This window comes from Rhinolophus hipposideros, assembly GCF_964194185.1.
Source record: "Rhinolophus hipposideros genome assembly, chromosome: X".
Taxonomy (NCBI): Eukaryota; Metazoa; Chordata; class Mammalia; order Chiroptera; family Rhinolophidae; genus Rhinolophus; species Rhinolophus hipposideros.
The window spans coordinates 17,416,161-17,430,532 of NC_138046.1; the positions used below are offsets into that span (position 1 = coordinate 17,416,161).

The window sequence follows — 14,372 nt, forward strand, 5'->3', positions numbered from 1 at the left end:
TTACTACCTTAAGGGTACTTTTTTTCTCATTTCATTTTTTTTAAATGAAGCGGAAACATTCCAATGAAATTGCTTGATTGCCTTGTTGGTGTGAAGTGCTTTTGTTTATCCACTTTAAGGCTTTGAGTAAATGGTACTGTAATTGAATTTAGCCCTGCTACTTAAAATCAGTCTGGGTTGTGATATGGGAAAGAGCCAATTTCAGTCTTGAATGATGGGGCATTTGAAAGGCGCTCCTCTGTCTACATCCATGGCAACACAGATGTCTTACAGAACAGCATAAAATAAACTACATCGAGGATTATGTGCACAGCAGTCCTTCTACTTGGCGTGCAGAGCATTTCATTGCAATTCAGCGAACAGATGCCAAGCACCTGTGACGTACGATGCAGTCGTCCAGACAGCAAAGATTTGAGCAGATGCAGTGAAGATCAAGATGGGGCTTTTCTACCCTTAAGGAATATGTTATATCCAAAAACAGTCACGTATTCACTTAATGTAGTAAAAGTCCTCAAAGTAGCATGAGCAAAATGCTACGGGGATGCGGCGGAAGTTATGATTGCTTTTCTACCCAGGAGGCGCTTCAGAAGGCTTCAAAGAGTAGGTGGTACTGGAACTGAGCCTCAAAGGATTGGAGGGAGTTTACATGGTGAAGACTGGTCTCTGGGACTTTGTGTGAAGGCACAGAGCCATGTAAAAAAACCGTGTCCATGGCAGGCGCAGGTCTGGCTGGGAGTCAGAGGTGAAAATGAAAGTCCACCCACGGAAGGGCAGATGGAACGCATAGTCTTCCTTCCCTCAAATCTACTTCTCTTTCATGCTTTCCTGTTTCAGTGAATGATGACAACGTCCACCCAGCCCTGTTAACCAGATCCTTGGAAGCTATCTTTAATCACCCCAAAGAAGAAATCCCTTAACCCGTCCTGCCATTTTGCCCCCGAAATATCTCTGAAACTTCTTTCCCACGCTGCCATCCCCTTACCCAAGTCACCGTTTACCTGGATTGAACTGTCGCCTCCTGAATTCATTCCCTGACTCCGCTCTTGTTCCCTTCCATTCATTTTCCGCAAAGCAGTGAGAATGATCTTTTCAAAATGTAGTTCTCTCCATGTGACCACTCCCTGCCTAAAAACTTCAGTTGTTTCCCACTGTTTGTGGGAGAAAGAATGAACTCTAGCCTGGAGGGCCCTGTCTGGTCTGTCTCAGTCTCCCTCTTCAGCCCCACCTCATGCTGCACCCCTTTGTCACTGGCTCCCTTTGTTTCCTTATCTGTGCCACACTCCCTGGTACCATAGAGACTCGGTTTACACCGCTTATTTGTTCCTGGGAAGCCCCTCCCTTCATCCAGTTAATTTCTGTTTACTCTTCAAATCTCAAGGTATCACTTGTTTTAATGCCTGGTTTCCCCTGTAAGCTGCCAGCTACTATATGAGGCCAAGGACTTTTCTCCATCTGTTTAAAGCAGCATCTCTAGAACTTGGCTGATCATAGAACCGGGACTGGCAGAGTGGTGCTCAACAAATAGATGGTACATGAATGAATGTATTTCAGTAAAAAGGTTAATTCAGGCTGGGATGAAAATTAAGCCTGACTAGAGCGATTTCTTAAAACTAACTGCCATGTGGGTTGCTTTTGTTTCAATGATAGTTAATACTCACCCTGCTACCGGAATATGTTTTGACTGCATTCTGTCTGAAATGTTTGCAGCATATGAGTGCTTGTATGTAAGTTACTGACTTATTTTCACTTTACTTTCAATTTAATTCCTTTACCTAGGTCACAGTAGACACACCAACTAGCCCAGTTACCAGTGGACTTCCACTTTTCTTTGTTATAACTGTTACAGCCATTAAGCAGGTAAATTTCTTATTTACAATTATGTCTGCATTTTAGTCCTGTCTGACTTGAATTTCATTGTCAGAGGTTCTTTTTCATATTTATATAGAGTGGGCAGTATCCTTGATGGATTTAGTTTATATTTGGTTCCTATTGAAAACTTAGTGAGGTTGGCCTGTTAGCTCAGTTGGTTAGAGTGTGGTGCTAATATAACACCAAGGTTGCCAGTTCGATCCTCGCATGGGCCACTGTGAGCTGCGCCCTCCTTAAAAAACAAACAAAAAACTTCTTATTAAAATTATTATAAGTTACATCCTTAATTTCCTCGCTCCTTTCCGCCATAATATTTGTGTGTGGGGATGTAATCCTAAAAGAAAGCGTAGGTAGCAGGTGCAGCTCAGTCGGGAAATGGGAGGCAAATTTGTACAGTGCATTAATTTTTCCATTGTGGTATGTCTGTCTGAAGAAGTCCCATTCTAGTGGACTCCTTTTGTTGTTTACCTGTAGCAGAGGATGCAGGAGCATAAATACTTTCATTTTGTTGTCTTTCCTGATGTTGCTGAAGGGGATAGTGGGTAGAGGAGACTTTATTCTCGTTTCTTATCAAAGCTGACAATTACCACAGTTTGTAATGCTGCTGTCTTCAAAGTATTTTGAGCATTTTATATGATAGCACCTTTGGAAATTTTTGGATGAAATTGGAAATGGAAACGGGAAACTGGAGGAAGGTAGGTTAGCAATTTTTATCACGTAATTAGCCACAAAACCTGGCTAATTGCAAACATACTTTTAGACAAGACTTAATCAAAGTGCTTTCAACAGTGTCTCAAAGAACTTCCAAAACGAAGGTCTGCTTAACACGGGGGAGCAAGGTTACCTTTCCTCTTGAGGTTATCTGCTCTTCTATCTTGCCTAACAGGAACTGCAAGAATATTTTATCAAGTGTTTGGTTGCTAAATAAAGACTTTTGGAATGTTCTTTCCCTTAGGCTGTTAAAATTATTTTTTTTAACAGAGTTGCTGGTTCCAAGAATAGTCTGTATGGTTTCAAAAGCTCTTAGTGATTTCATTTTACTCCCAATACTAGTTCACGTTAGGGTCTTTCTTTCCTCACTGAAGTGATAATCCAGCATTGTCATACAGGGGGAAAGAATAGGAATGAGTAGAGCAACTGAGAAAAAAAGAAGGTGATCAAGAGATTTTTCAAACAGTTGTAGTTGAAAAGGTACAGACATAATTATAAAGAAAACAAGCAAAGTGATGTAAAAAAAGGCGAGGAGGTCATGTTCAAATGAACATCCTCTTTCCTTAGTTCTTTTGCCTTAATATCCTCCAGACAAAAAGCCCAAAGAAAAATGCGCCGTTAGACCTTTCCCTGATTACTTTTCATTCTAAAAAACGAACACCAATTTATATTTTCTTCTGTCCCCAAGTCAGTGGAGGAGTTTGACTGTTGATCTCTAAAGCGTATCATAGATTCTCTGCTAAAATAATCCTCACTTGCCTTTTCTATTTTCTGTCCCTGGGAGGAATTCAGTTTCCTCAGAGAATATCACTCCAGGAGTCCCCTACAGAAGAATATATTTAAGTGATTAAGTTCATAGGGAAATAACACCCAGAAAATGTTTTTTCAAATTCAGTAAGTACAGAAAATTAACATTAACTTGAGTAAGAGTAGAATTAAGAAAAATAGATTATAGAACTTCATAGCCAAAGAATATTAAGACTCTAATGCCTGTGTTTTCATTAATATTTAAATGTAGAATGGAGGAACCTTAAACACAATAAAGCGGTTTACCGAAGGGGTATTTTGAAAGCATATCTTAAGTTTTTGTCTAAAAATGTCGTGTTGTCTCTTTAGCATTCTGAATTGAAATGAATACTGTAAGTATAAATATCTGCTGGGAACTCCTAGGGGGTTGTAGAAATTAACAACTTTACTACCTTGTGTAGGTTGATGATATGGTTGTGTTTTATCCTTCTAGGGGTATGAGGATTGGCTGAGGCACAGAGCTGACAACGAAGTTAACAAGAGCACTGTTAACGTTATTGAAAATGGAAAGCGAGTCCAAAAACAAAGTGAAAAGATCAAGGTATTCATTTCTGTAGCTCATTCTTTTTTTATTGTGGTAAAAACACACCTTTTAAAAATGGACAGTTAACTCAGTGGCATTTAGTACATTCACAATGTTGTGCAACCATCACGACTGTCTAGTTGGAGAACATTTCCATCACCCGGAAAGGAAGCCCCCTTACGCCATTAAGCAGTCACACCACAGTTCTCCCTCCCCCAGGCCCTGGCAACCACTAATCTTTCTGTTTGTGTGGATTTACCTATTCTAGATATTTCCTGTAAAAGGAATCATACACCATGTGGCCTTTTGTGTCTGGCTTCTCACTTAGTGTAATGTTCCCAAGCTTTGTTCATGGGGTAGCATGTATCAGTACTTTATTAGTTCTTAACGCTGAGTAACATTCCATTGTAAGGCTATACTGCAATTTGTTTATCTATTCATCAGTTGATGGAAATTTGGTCTTTTTTCCATCCTTTGGCTACTATGAGTATTGCTGGTGTGAACAATTCCTATACAAGTTTTTGTTTTAACACCTGTTTTCAATTCTTTTAGGTCTATACCTAGGAGTAGAATTGCTAGGTGATACGGTAATTCTTTTCTTTTCAAATTAAAGTTTATTGGGGTGACAGTTATTAGTAAAGTCACATAGGTTTCAGGTGTACAATTCTGTAATAGATCATCTGTATATCACATTGTGTGTTCACCACTCAGAGTCAGTTCTCCTTCCATCACCATATATTGGACCCCCTTTACCCTCTTCTACCATTCCCCCCACCCCACCCTTACCCTCTAGTAACCACTAAACTGTTGTCTGTTCCTATGAGTTTTTGTTTATTTGTTTGTCTTGCTCCTTTGATACGGTAATTCTTATGTTTAACTTTGTCAAGAACCACTAAACTGTTTTCCACAGCAGCTGTACCATTTTATATTTCTCCAGCATTTTGTAAGAGTTCCAAAGGTGGTATTATTTTTCTAATATCTTACGCATTTTAATTTTTATTGAAAGTGATCGTTTATTATTCCCTAATAAGATTCCTGTCAGTAAGATTTTAGACTTTTGCACCCCAAATAATATTTTTTGTTCCCAACAGATTTTATTTTCATTAATAGTAAATTTTACTTTTTAGAAAAGTCTTTGGTTCACAGCAAAATTGAGCAGAAAGTAACAGCGTTAATACATGCCCCGTCTCCCCACACAGGTACAACCTTCCTTGCTGCTAATATCCGCCCGCAGAGTGGGACATTTGTTAGAATCAGTGACCCTACACTGACATATCATTATCATCCAAAGTTCAAGGTTTACATTAGGGTTCACTCTTGGTTGTTGTACATTTTGTGTACCTGAACAAGTGTATAAATGGCCTGTATCCACCATTATATTACCACACTAAATTGTTACACAGCCCTAAACATTCCGTGTGCTCTGCCTAATCATCCCTCCCTTCCTCCAGCCAACCTGGGACCACCACTCATCTTTTTACTGACTCCATAGTTAAGCCTTTTCCATAATGTCATATAGTTAGAATCACGCAGTATGTAGCCTTTTCATAATTGACTTCTTCGCTTGGTAATATGCATTTACATTTCCTTCGTGCCTTTCCATGACTTGAGAACTCACTTCTTTTTAGTGCCAAATACTAGTGCATTGTCTATATGTATCACTTTCTTCATCCATTCACCTACTGACGTACATCTTATTAGCTTCCAAGTTTGGGCAATTCTGAATAAAACTACTATAAACATCCATGGGCAGGTTTTTGTGTGAATGTAAGATTTCAATTTGTTTGGTTAAATACCAAAGAGCATGATTACTAGATTGTATGATAAGAGCATGTTGAATTTTGTAAGAAACTGCCACACTGCCTTCAAAGTGGCGGTGCTGTCTTGCTTTCCCACCAGCAGTGAATGAGAGTTACTGTTGCTGCTCGTCAGCATCTCTTGTCAGTGTTGCAGATTTGGGCAATTCTAGTAGGTGTGTTGTGGTATCTCGTTGTTTTCATTTGTAATTCCCTGATGTCATTCGGCGTTGAACATCTTCTCATGTGCTTGCTTCTCATCTATATGAATATCTTCTGTGGTGAGATGACGAATCAGGTCTTTCGCCCATTGTTTAATGAGATTGTTCATTTTCTTGCTGTTAAGTTTCAACAGGTTTTTTTGTGTATTTTGGAGAGCAGTCCTTCATCAGATGTGTTTTTTACAAATATTTTATCCTTGTCTCAAGGTATTGTTTTTTATTTTAATTTTATTTTGTTTTGATAAAGAACACATTAAATTTTTACCACTGTAACCACTTTTAAGTGTACAGCTCAGTGGAGTGTTCAGGACATTCGCATTGTGGTGCAACCCATCTCGAGAACTTTTTCATCCTATAACCCTAAAACCATACCCACTAAACACTAAGTCCCTCTGCCTCCCGCCCTTGGGAAGCACCTTTCGGTTTTCTGTTTCTCTGACTGACTACTTTGGAGAGATACTTCTATAAGTGGGATCAAACAGTACTTGTCCTTTTGTGACTGGCTCATTTCAGTTAGCATAACGTCTTCAAGATTCATCCACATGGTAGCATATGACAGGATTTCCTTTGTTTGAAGGCTACATAATACTCGATCATATGCTACACCACATTTTCTTTATCAGTTCATCTGTTGACGGACTTTTAGGTTGTTTCCACCTCTAGCGATGTGAATAATGCTGTGATGAATACAGATGTGTGACTAACTCTTAAGATCCAGCTTTGAATTATGTTAGATACATACCCAGAAGTAGAATTTGTAGATCATGTGGTAATTCTGGTTTGAATTTTTTGAGGACCCTCCATACAGCTTTCCATAATGGATGCACGATTTAACCTTTGAACCTAGAGTGCACAGGGTTTCAGCTTCTCCACATCCGCTCCAGCACTTGTGGCTTTCTGTTCTTTTCATAGCAGCCATCCTGATGTGTGTGAGATCATACCTTGTTGTGGTTTTGATTTGCATTTCCCTGATGGGTAGTGGATTTGAGCATCTTTTCATGTGCTTATTGGCCATTTGTATGTCTTGAATAGAAAATTTCTATTCAAGTCCTTGCCCATTTTTTAATCAGTTGATTTGTTGTTGAGTCGTAGAAGTTTCTTATATATTCTAACTATTAACCCTTTATCAGATAGATGATTTGCAAATATTTTCTCCCATTCCATAGGTTGCCTTTTCACTCTGTTGATAGTGTGCTTTGGTGCAAAGTTTTTAAGTTTGATGTATTCACATTTCTAATTTTGATGTTTTCTTGTGCTTTTGCTATTATACCTAAGAAATCATTGCCAAATCCAATGGCATGAAGCTTTTCCCTCATGCTTTTCTAGAAGTCTGATAGGTTTAGGTCTTACATTTAGGTCTTTATGTTGAGTTTATTTTTGTATGTGGTGTACGATAAGAGTCCAATTTCATTCTTCTCCATGTGGCTATCCAGTTTTCCCAATACCATTGGTTGAAGAGAGGCTGTCTTTTCCCTATTGCATAGTCTTGGCACCCTTGTTGGAAATCATTTGGCCATATATGCCAGGTTTTATTTCGGGTCTCCATTCATTGATCTGTATATCTGTCTTTATGCTGGTACCACCCATCTTAATTACCGTTCTTCATAGTATGTTTTGAAATCTGGGAGCATGAGGCATCCATGTTTGGCTTTTGTTTGTTTGTTTGTTTGTGTTTTTCAGGATCGTTTTGTCTGTTCAGGGTCCCTTGAGATTTCATGTGAATTTTAGGATTTTTTTTCTTTCTGCAAAAAATGCCATTGGCTTTTTGATAGGAATTCCATTAAATCTGCAGAGTGCTTTGGATATTACAGACATTTTAACACTATTAGGTTTTTCAACCCATGAACATGAGATTTCTTTCCGTTTATTTGTATTATCTTTGACTTCTTTTAGCAGTGCTTTGTAGCTTTCAATGTAGATATCTTTAACTACTTTGATTAAGTTTATTCCTTACTATATTTATCCTTTTTGATATTATTGTAAATGGGATTGTTTTCCTAATTTCCTTTTGGAACTGGTCATTGTTAGTGTATAAAAGTGCAACTGATTTTTTTTTTAATTAGTTTCAGGTGTACAAAACAATGTAACAGACACTTACACCCCTCACAAAGTGATAACCCCCCTATCTATTACCCCTGTGACATTGTATATAGCTGTTACAGTACCATTGACTCTATTCCCAATGCTAAACTCCATATCCTGTGACATATATATATATATATATATAAATATAGGGGAGTTTTGGTGTTTTTTTTTTTTTAGATTTTTTATTGCGGAGGAGGAGCAGGACTTTATTGGGGAACAGTGTGTACTTCCAGGACTTTTTTCCAAGTCAAGTTGTCCTTTCAATCTCAGTTGTGGAGGGTGTCGTTCAACTTCAAGTTGTTGTCCTTTCCGTCTTAGTTGTGGAGGGTGCAGCTCAGCTCCAGGTCCAGTTGCCGTTGCTAGTTGCGGGGGGCGCAGCCCACCATCCCTTGCGGGAATTGAACCGGCAACCTTGTGTTTGAGAGCCCACTGGCCCATGTGGGAATCGAACCAGCAGCCTTTGGAGTTAGGAGCACGGAGCTCCAACCCCCTGAGCCAACCAGCCGACCCAAATTATAGTTTTTTGATTTTTGATACGATATCCTGCAACTTTCCTGAATTATAGTTTACTAATTCTAACTTTTTTTGTGTGGAATATTTAGAGGTTTTTTACCTATAATATCATATGTGAACCAGGATAATTGTACCTCTTCTTTTCAGTTTGTATGCCTTTTATTTCTTTTTCTTATTTAATTGCTCTGGCAAGAATTTCTGGTACAATGTTGAATAGTATTGAGTAGTGCTGGAAGTGGACATCCTTGCTTTGTTCCTGATCTTAGAGGAAAAGCTTTCAGTCTTTCCCTGTTGCGTATGGTATTAGCTGCTCGGCTTTCCATATATGGATTTTACTGTCGAGGACATTGCCTTCTTTTCCTAGGTCATTGAGTGTTTTTATCGTGAAAAGGGTGTTGAATTGTGCCAAATGTCTTTTCTGCTTTCAACTGAGGTGATTATGTAGTTTTTGTCCATTGTTTATTTGTTGCATACATTTATTTTTGTATATATCCTTGCATCCCAAGGATAAGTCCCATTTGGTCGTGGCGTATGATCATTTTCGTTAAATTTGGTTTGGTAATATTTTGTTTTGGATTTTTATGTCACTGCTCATTGAAGATATTGGTCTATAGTTTCATTTTCTTGTAGTGTCTTTTTCTGGTAATAGCATCAGGGTAATGTTGGCCTCATAGAATGAGTTTGGGAGTGTGCCTTCTTCCATCCTCTGGAAGAGTTTTAAAAGGATTCGTGTTCTTTCTTCTTCAAGTGTTTGGTAGAATTCTCCAATGAAATCATCTGGTGCTGGCTTTTCTTTTTGAGGAGGTGTTGATTCCTGCTTCCATCTCCTCACTAGTATTGGGTTTGTTCAGATGTCTCATTTACTCATGATTCAGTTTTGGTGAGTTGTATAGACACATAGGCATTTATCCATTTCTCATAGGTTATCCTATTTGTTGGAATATAATTGTTCGTAGTCTCTTATAATCTTTTTTATTTCATAGCACCAGTTATAAAATCCTCTCTGTTTTAGCTATTTGAGTCTTTCTTTTTTTCTTAGTCTGGCTACAGGTCAATTTTGTTGATCTTGCAAGGTACTATTTTTAAAATAATATTTCTATATGAATATGGATTAAAATATGAAAGCTAGGGGTGGCCGGTTAGCTCAGTTGGTTAGAGCGTGGTGCTGGTAACACCAAAGTTGCCACTTCGATCCCCGCATAGGCCACTGTGAGCTGCGCCCTCCTTAAAATAAATAAATGAATAAAATTTTTAAAAATCCGTTTTCTTAAAAAATATATATGAAAGCTAATAATAAATCAAACTCCCCAGAACAAGGGAAGAGGATGAGTGGAACAGAAATAGAAGCAGATAGGTGGAAGTACCATTCCAGAATGGTTCAGGACTGTCACATAAACTCATAAACAATAACTCTTCCTGTACTTCTATCAAGTATTATGACTGCTGAATTATTTATTAAACACCTAGAATTCCTGGGCATGTGTGCTCCGTATCCCAAATGACAGGTAAATTGTCTTGCATGTTACAGTAATGATGAGAGGAAGTGACAGAGTTGGGAGGGTTTCCGGAGTTTGGTGTAGAATGTCTTTCTTTTACTCTTTTTTCTTTTCTCCAGTTTCTGCATCCCAGAGGGGAAGACCCTATGATGAACTAGAGTGGTTAGGATCTGAAGTTTCCAAACCAGTGTAGAAACTCAGCGTTGCTGTTCAGCATAAGAACCAGGGCAGCCTAAATGATTCATAGCATTAAATCTGTGGCTCCCAGGACAGTTAGTAAAGGTGCAAAGCAAGTAAAGTCTCCCACATCTCTCCCTTTCACCCATTCCCTCTTTCTGATTTTGCTGTTACCTCCACCTTCTTAGAAAGACCTCCATCTTTCACCTTCCCTTCACTAGGCTTCTTTGCCTTGTTGCTTACCTCCACCAGGTATAATATCCATTAAATCAGTTGCTGCTATTGTGTGAAATGCTATTTGATTATTTGATTTTTCCCTTTCTGGTATGTATTTGTGTATGTAAAGAGATGCTTGTAAACCAAAGTGTCTAAATGTTTAATTGTTGAGCAGGAGAGTGGCTTGGTCCATATCCTCAGTGCAATGGGAATTTTTTGAAGGGTTTCAAAGCCGGGGAGTGGCTTGATCTTTTTTTTTTTTTTAAGGCAACTCTAGGGAGGGGCCAAAGTAGCATCAGAGAGCTCAGTTAGATGGCTACTGCAAAAGATAGTAAGAACTTATATTAGGGTGATAGTAGAGGTAATGATAATAAAACTAGTAGTTAACATTTCTACATTACATAAATATGCTAGGCACTGCCTTTTACGTTGTATTAACTCATTTAATCCTTACTTCACAAAAGGCCTATGAAGTACAATGTACCCTTTTTTTGTATTGTTGCCACCTCTTTACAGATGGTGAAACTGAGGTACAGAGAGGTTCAGAAACTTGTCTACAACTAGTGGACATCAGGATTTAGTGATACATTGGATGTAAGGAGTGAGAAATAGAGTGGGGGAGGGCAAAGAATAAAGATAGCCTTTTTTGGTTTTGGCCTGAGGAACTGGGCGAATTAAATAGTGCTATTAAACAAAACACTATTAAATAAGATGGAGAAGACTAGGAGAAGAATAGGTTTAGGGACAGAGGTGGGAGTGAAGGGAAATTAGGAATTCAGTTTTTCCATGTTAATGTTGAGATACCTATTAGACATGTGAATGGAATTGTCAAGCCCGGAGCTCAGAGATGTTTAGGCAGAAATAGGAATTTGGATTTCATCAACATGTAGATGGCTCTGAAAGCATTAGACTAAGTGTAGTCTCATAGAACATAAAGAAGAGGGCCTAGAAAGAGAACTGGTGGAATTCCAATGTAAAGGCAGAGTTATTTGTAAGGGAAAGTATATGAGCTTTGGCATTAGAAATATTGGAAATTTCTTTAGAATTCCTGATTATTTCCTTTGTTTTATACAGTCTGCTGATAAGCCCACTGAAGGAAATCTTTATCTGTGATACCATGTTTTTCATTTCTAACCTTCCCCTTTGCTGCATTTTTTTGTAGCTTTCATCTCTCTGCCCAAATTCCTCATCTGCTCATGTACATTGTCTACCTTTTCCACTAGATAATATCTTTTATTTTTTAAAGATTTTACTGGGGAAGGGGAACAGGACTTTATTGGGGAACAGTGTGTACTTCCAGGACTTTTTTCCAAGTCAAGTTGTTGTCCTTTCAGTCTTAGTTGTAGAGGGTGCCGTTCAGCTTCAAGTTGTTGTTTTTTCAGTCTTAGTTGTGGAGGGCACAGCTCAGCTCCAGGTCCAGTTGCCATTGCTAGTTGCAGGGGGCGCAGCCCACCATCCCTTGCGGGAGTCGAACCGGCAACCTTGTGGTTGAGAGCCCACTGGCCCATGTGGGAATCGAACCAGCAGCCTTCGGAGTTAGGAGCACGGAGCTCCAACCACCTGAGCCACCCAGCCGGCCCACTAGACAATATCTTAATTGTAGCTGTATTTACATCCCTCTTTCATAATGTGAAAATCTGAACACTTCTGGGTCCTTTTGACTCCTTTATCTCTTGATGATCATTTTTATCTTGTATTTTGCATCTCTTTTTTTTTAAATTGAGTTTTGGACATTGTATGTAAAAGAATGCTAGAGGCCTAGGTAAATAGTATTTATATTCTGAAATGAGTGGGCCTCTTCTGTCAGCCCATTAGTGTTGGGGGGTTGCATCAATAGTCAGGAGTTGGACTGGCTTTGATTTTTCTTGCAGCTATTGATTTTTCAGTACACCATTGGGCTTCAAATTCTTGGAGTGAGAGATTGCCATTGCCTCATGCTTTGTGTGGGGCCTGGGATACCGAAGAGTTTTTCTAGGCGTTCCTGTTCCACCCTCTGCTTTCAGCAGGTCCTACATCCCTGAGACATAGTGGATGCCTCTCTCTCTGCCTTTTCTCCTTCCCCAGTGGTAGATTGCTATTTCTTGTTGTTATTCATTGCAAGGCTCCCAGTTGGAACAGTGGTTTCTTGGTTCTCATGCTCAAGTCTCAATATTAGGCAGGATTTATGCACCTTTTCCTCGGGTTGGAACTTTCTCAGTACTCCCATGGCAGCTTTGCCTTTTTATCATGCTAGGGCCTCAGTATGAGTGGGTTTCCTGTCCCATCCCCAGCAGCAGATGGCTTTTGCTTCCACCTCTCCTCTAGCAGTAGTGACATTTGCCTGAGACTGTGCCAAAGAAGGTTTCTTGCCTTTCTCCGAGACACAGATACCTTTTGCCTGAAATGAGAAAAGGGTCCCCGATTCTGGCATATTTTGTGTCGGTCTCTCCACAGCAGTCAATCACGCCTGTATGCCTGTACCAGTGAGGAAGGCTCTTTTAGGTCTCATGCCTATAGAGAAGAACTGATGACTGCTTATAGTCTCTTTTCTCTCGGGCTTGCAGAGATTCTAAACTGTCTGTCCCGTTAGCTCCTGCCATGCCTTTCAGAATTGGTTAAAAATGGTAGAAGAGGGTAAACAGGGTCAAATATATGGTGATGGAAGGAGAACTGATTCTGGGTGGTGAGCACACAATGCGATATATAGATGATGTATTACAGAATTGTACACCTGAAACCTATGTCACTTTACTGTCCAATGTCACCCCAATAAATTTAATTTTTAAAAATCTAGTTTTCTTTTTTTGAAGGTTCTGTTGTTTTAATTAATTAGAATTGTGTACAGTTGTAATCCTTCATATCATACATATAATATACAGTAATATTCAAGTCTGATATATGATAGTAAAATAACTCACTGACAAATTCTAATATTGATCACAGAATAATTCTGTGTCTGTTAATGATGAAAAACGAAACCACTGAGTTTATCTTGGAAAATTGAAATTCAGATCATTGTTTCACAAATGGAAATGTGAATAATCCAACGTTAAGATGACTGTTCCAATGTTGGAGTTTGCGCTGTCCTTGTGCCATCTGAGTCTCCCTCTTATCTCAAGCCACTCCTGCATGTGGTGCACTTTGGAGACGGGACCTCGCAGTGGGCCCTGCACTGTGCCCTGGACATGTTCTGGACCCTGACTACCACTCCCAGCTTTTCACCCTCAGCCTGAGTGTACTTGCAGAAAACACCCCTGGCACCTTCCCCAAAATTTCATAATCCACTGATATCAGGGTGTCCCCTTCGGCCATACTCAATGCTCAAACCCTCCAGGGCCGGCACAAACTCCAGTGACCACCACGCCAACAGTTCCCCCCAAATCTAGTTTTCTTAACGCGTGTTTATAGTAGCCATCTCGTCCCCCTGTGCTTTGTCACTTGTGAAACCGTTGTGTTTCCTCAGAGTGACTGTTCGACTTTTGAAATTCAGTTCACTTGGTTGCCTTGCAACCTCAGCTCTCTGATGAACTAAAAAAAAGTGATGATTTTGTAGATTTTCTAGCTTTCATATTCATGTTGAGGCATTCTGCTGCTCTCTATGGCTTTTAACGTGCTAAATGGCAACAAAACTCTAGAGTTGATTCTCTAACTGGCCATGTTGTTCCCTTTCTTTAAAAGCCCTTTTGCAGTTAGTCCCCCTTGGCTTTAGGGTAAGGCCTGAACCCCTCAGCCTGGCCTGCTGGGACCTCTGTGATCTGCCCATGTCCATCTCACCAGCCTCAACTTGCACTCCAGATGCAGGGACCTTTATATATAGTTCATATCTGAGCAAATCGTAAATATTGTAGAAGAAGTTCTCTATTTGCGGTCTTTAACTTTCAGTGCCTGGGACTGAGTATGAAAGAATGAGTGTTTCCTTCTTCTAACATGCTTTAGGATTTTATGTTCTATTTTTCTTTTTGTGTATTTAAGCATCAGT

General features: G+C 39.4%; 1 protein-coding gene across 6 annotated transcripts in view; it reads left to right on the top strand.

The window, feature by feature from the left end:
* Positions 1-14,372, top strand: part of ATP11C (ATPase phospholipid transporting 11C (ATP11C blood group)) — a 160,536-nt gene that overhangs the window by 76,478 nt on the left and 69,686 nt on the right. For all 6 annotated transcript variants that reach the window (XM_081043637.1, XM_081043640.1, XM_081043636.1 and 3 more), the window contains 2 exons: positions 1,777-1,857; positions 3,821-3,928. In XM_081043637.1, coding sequence (XP_080899763.1) covers positions 1,777-1,857; positions 3,821-3,928 — 189 coding nt within the window. The remainder of the gene's footprint in view (positions 1-1,776; positions 1,858-3,820; positions 3,929-14,372) is intronic.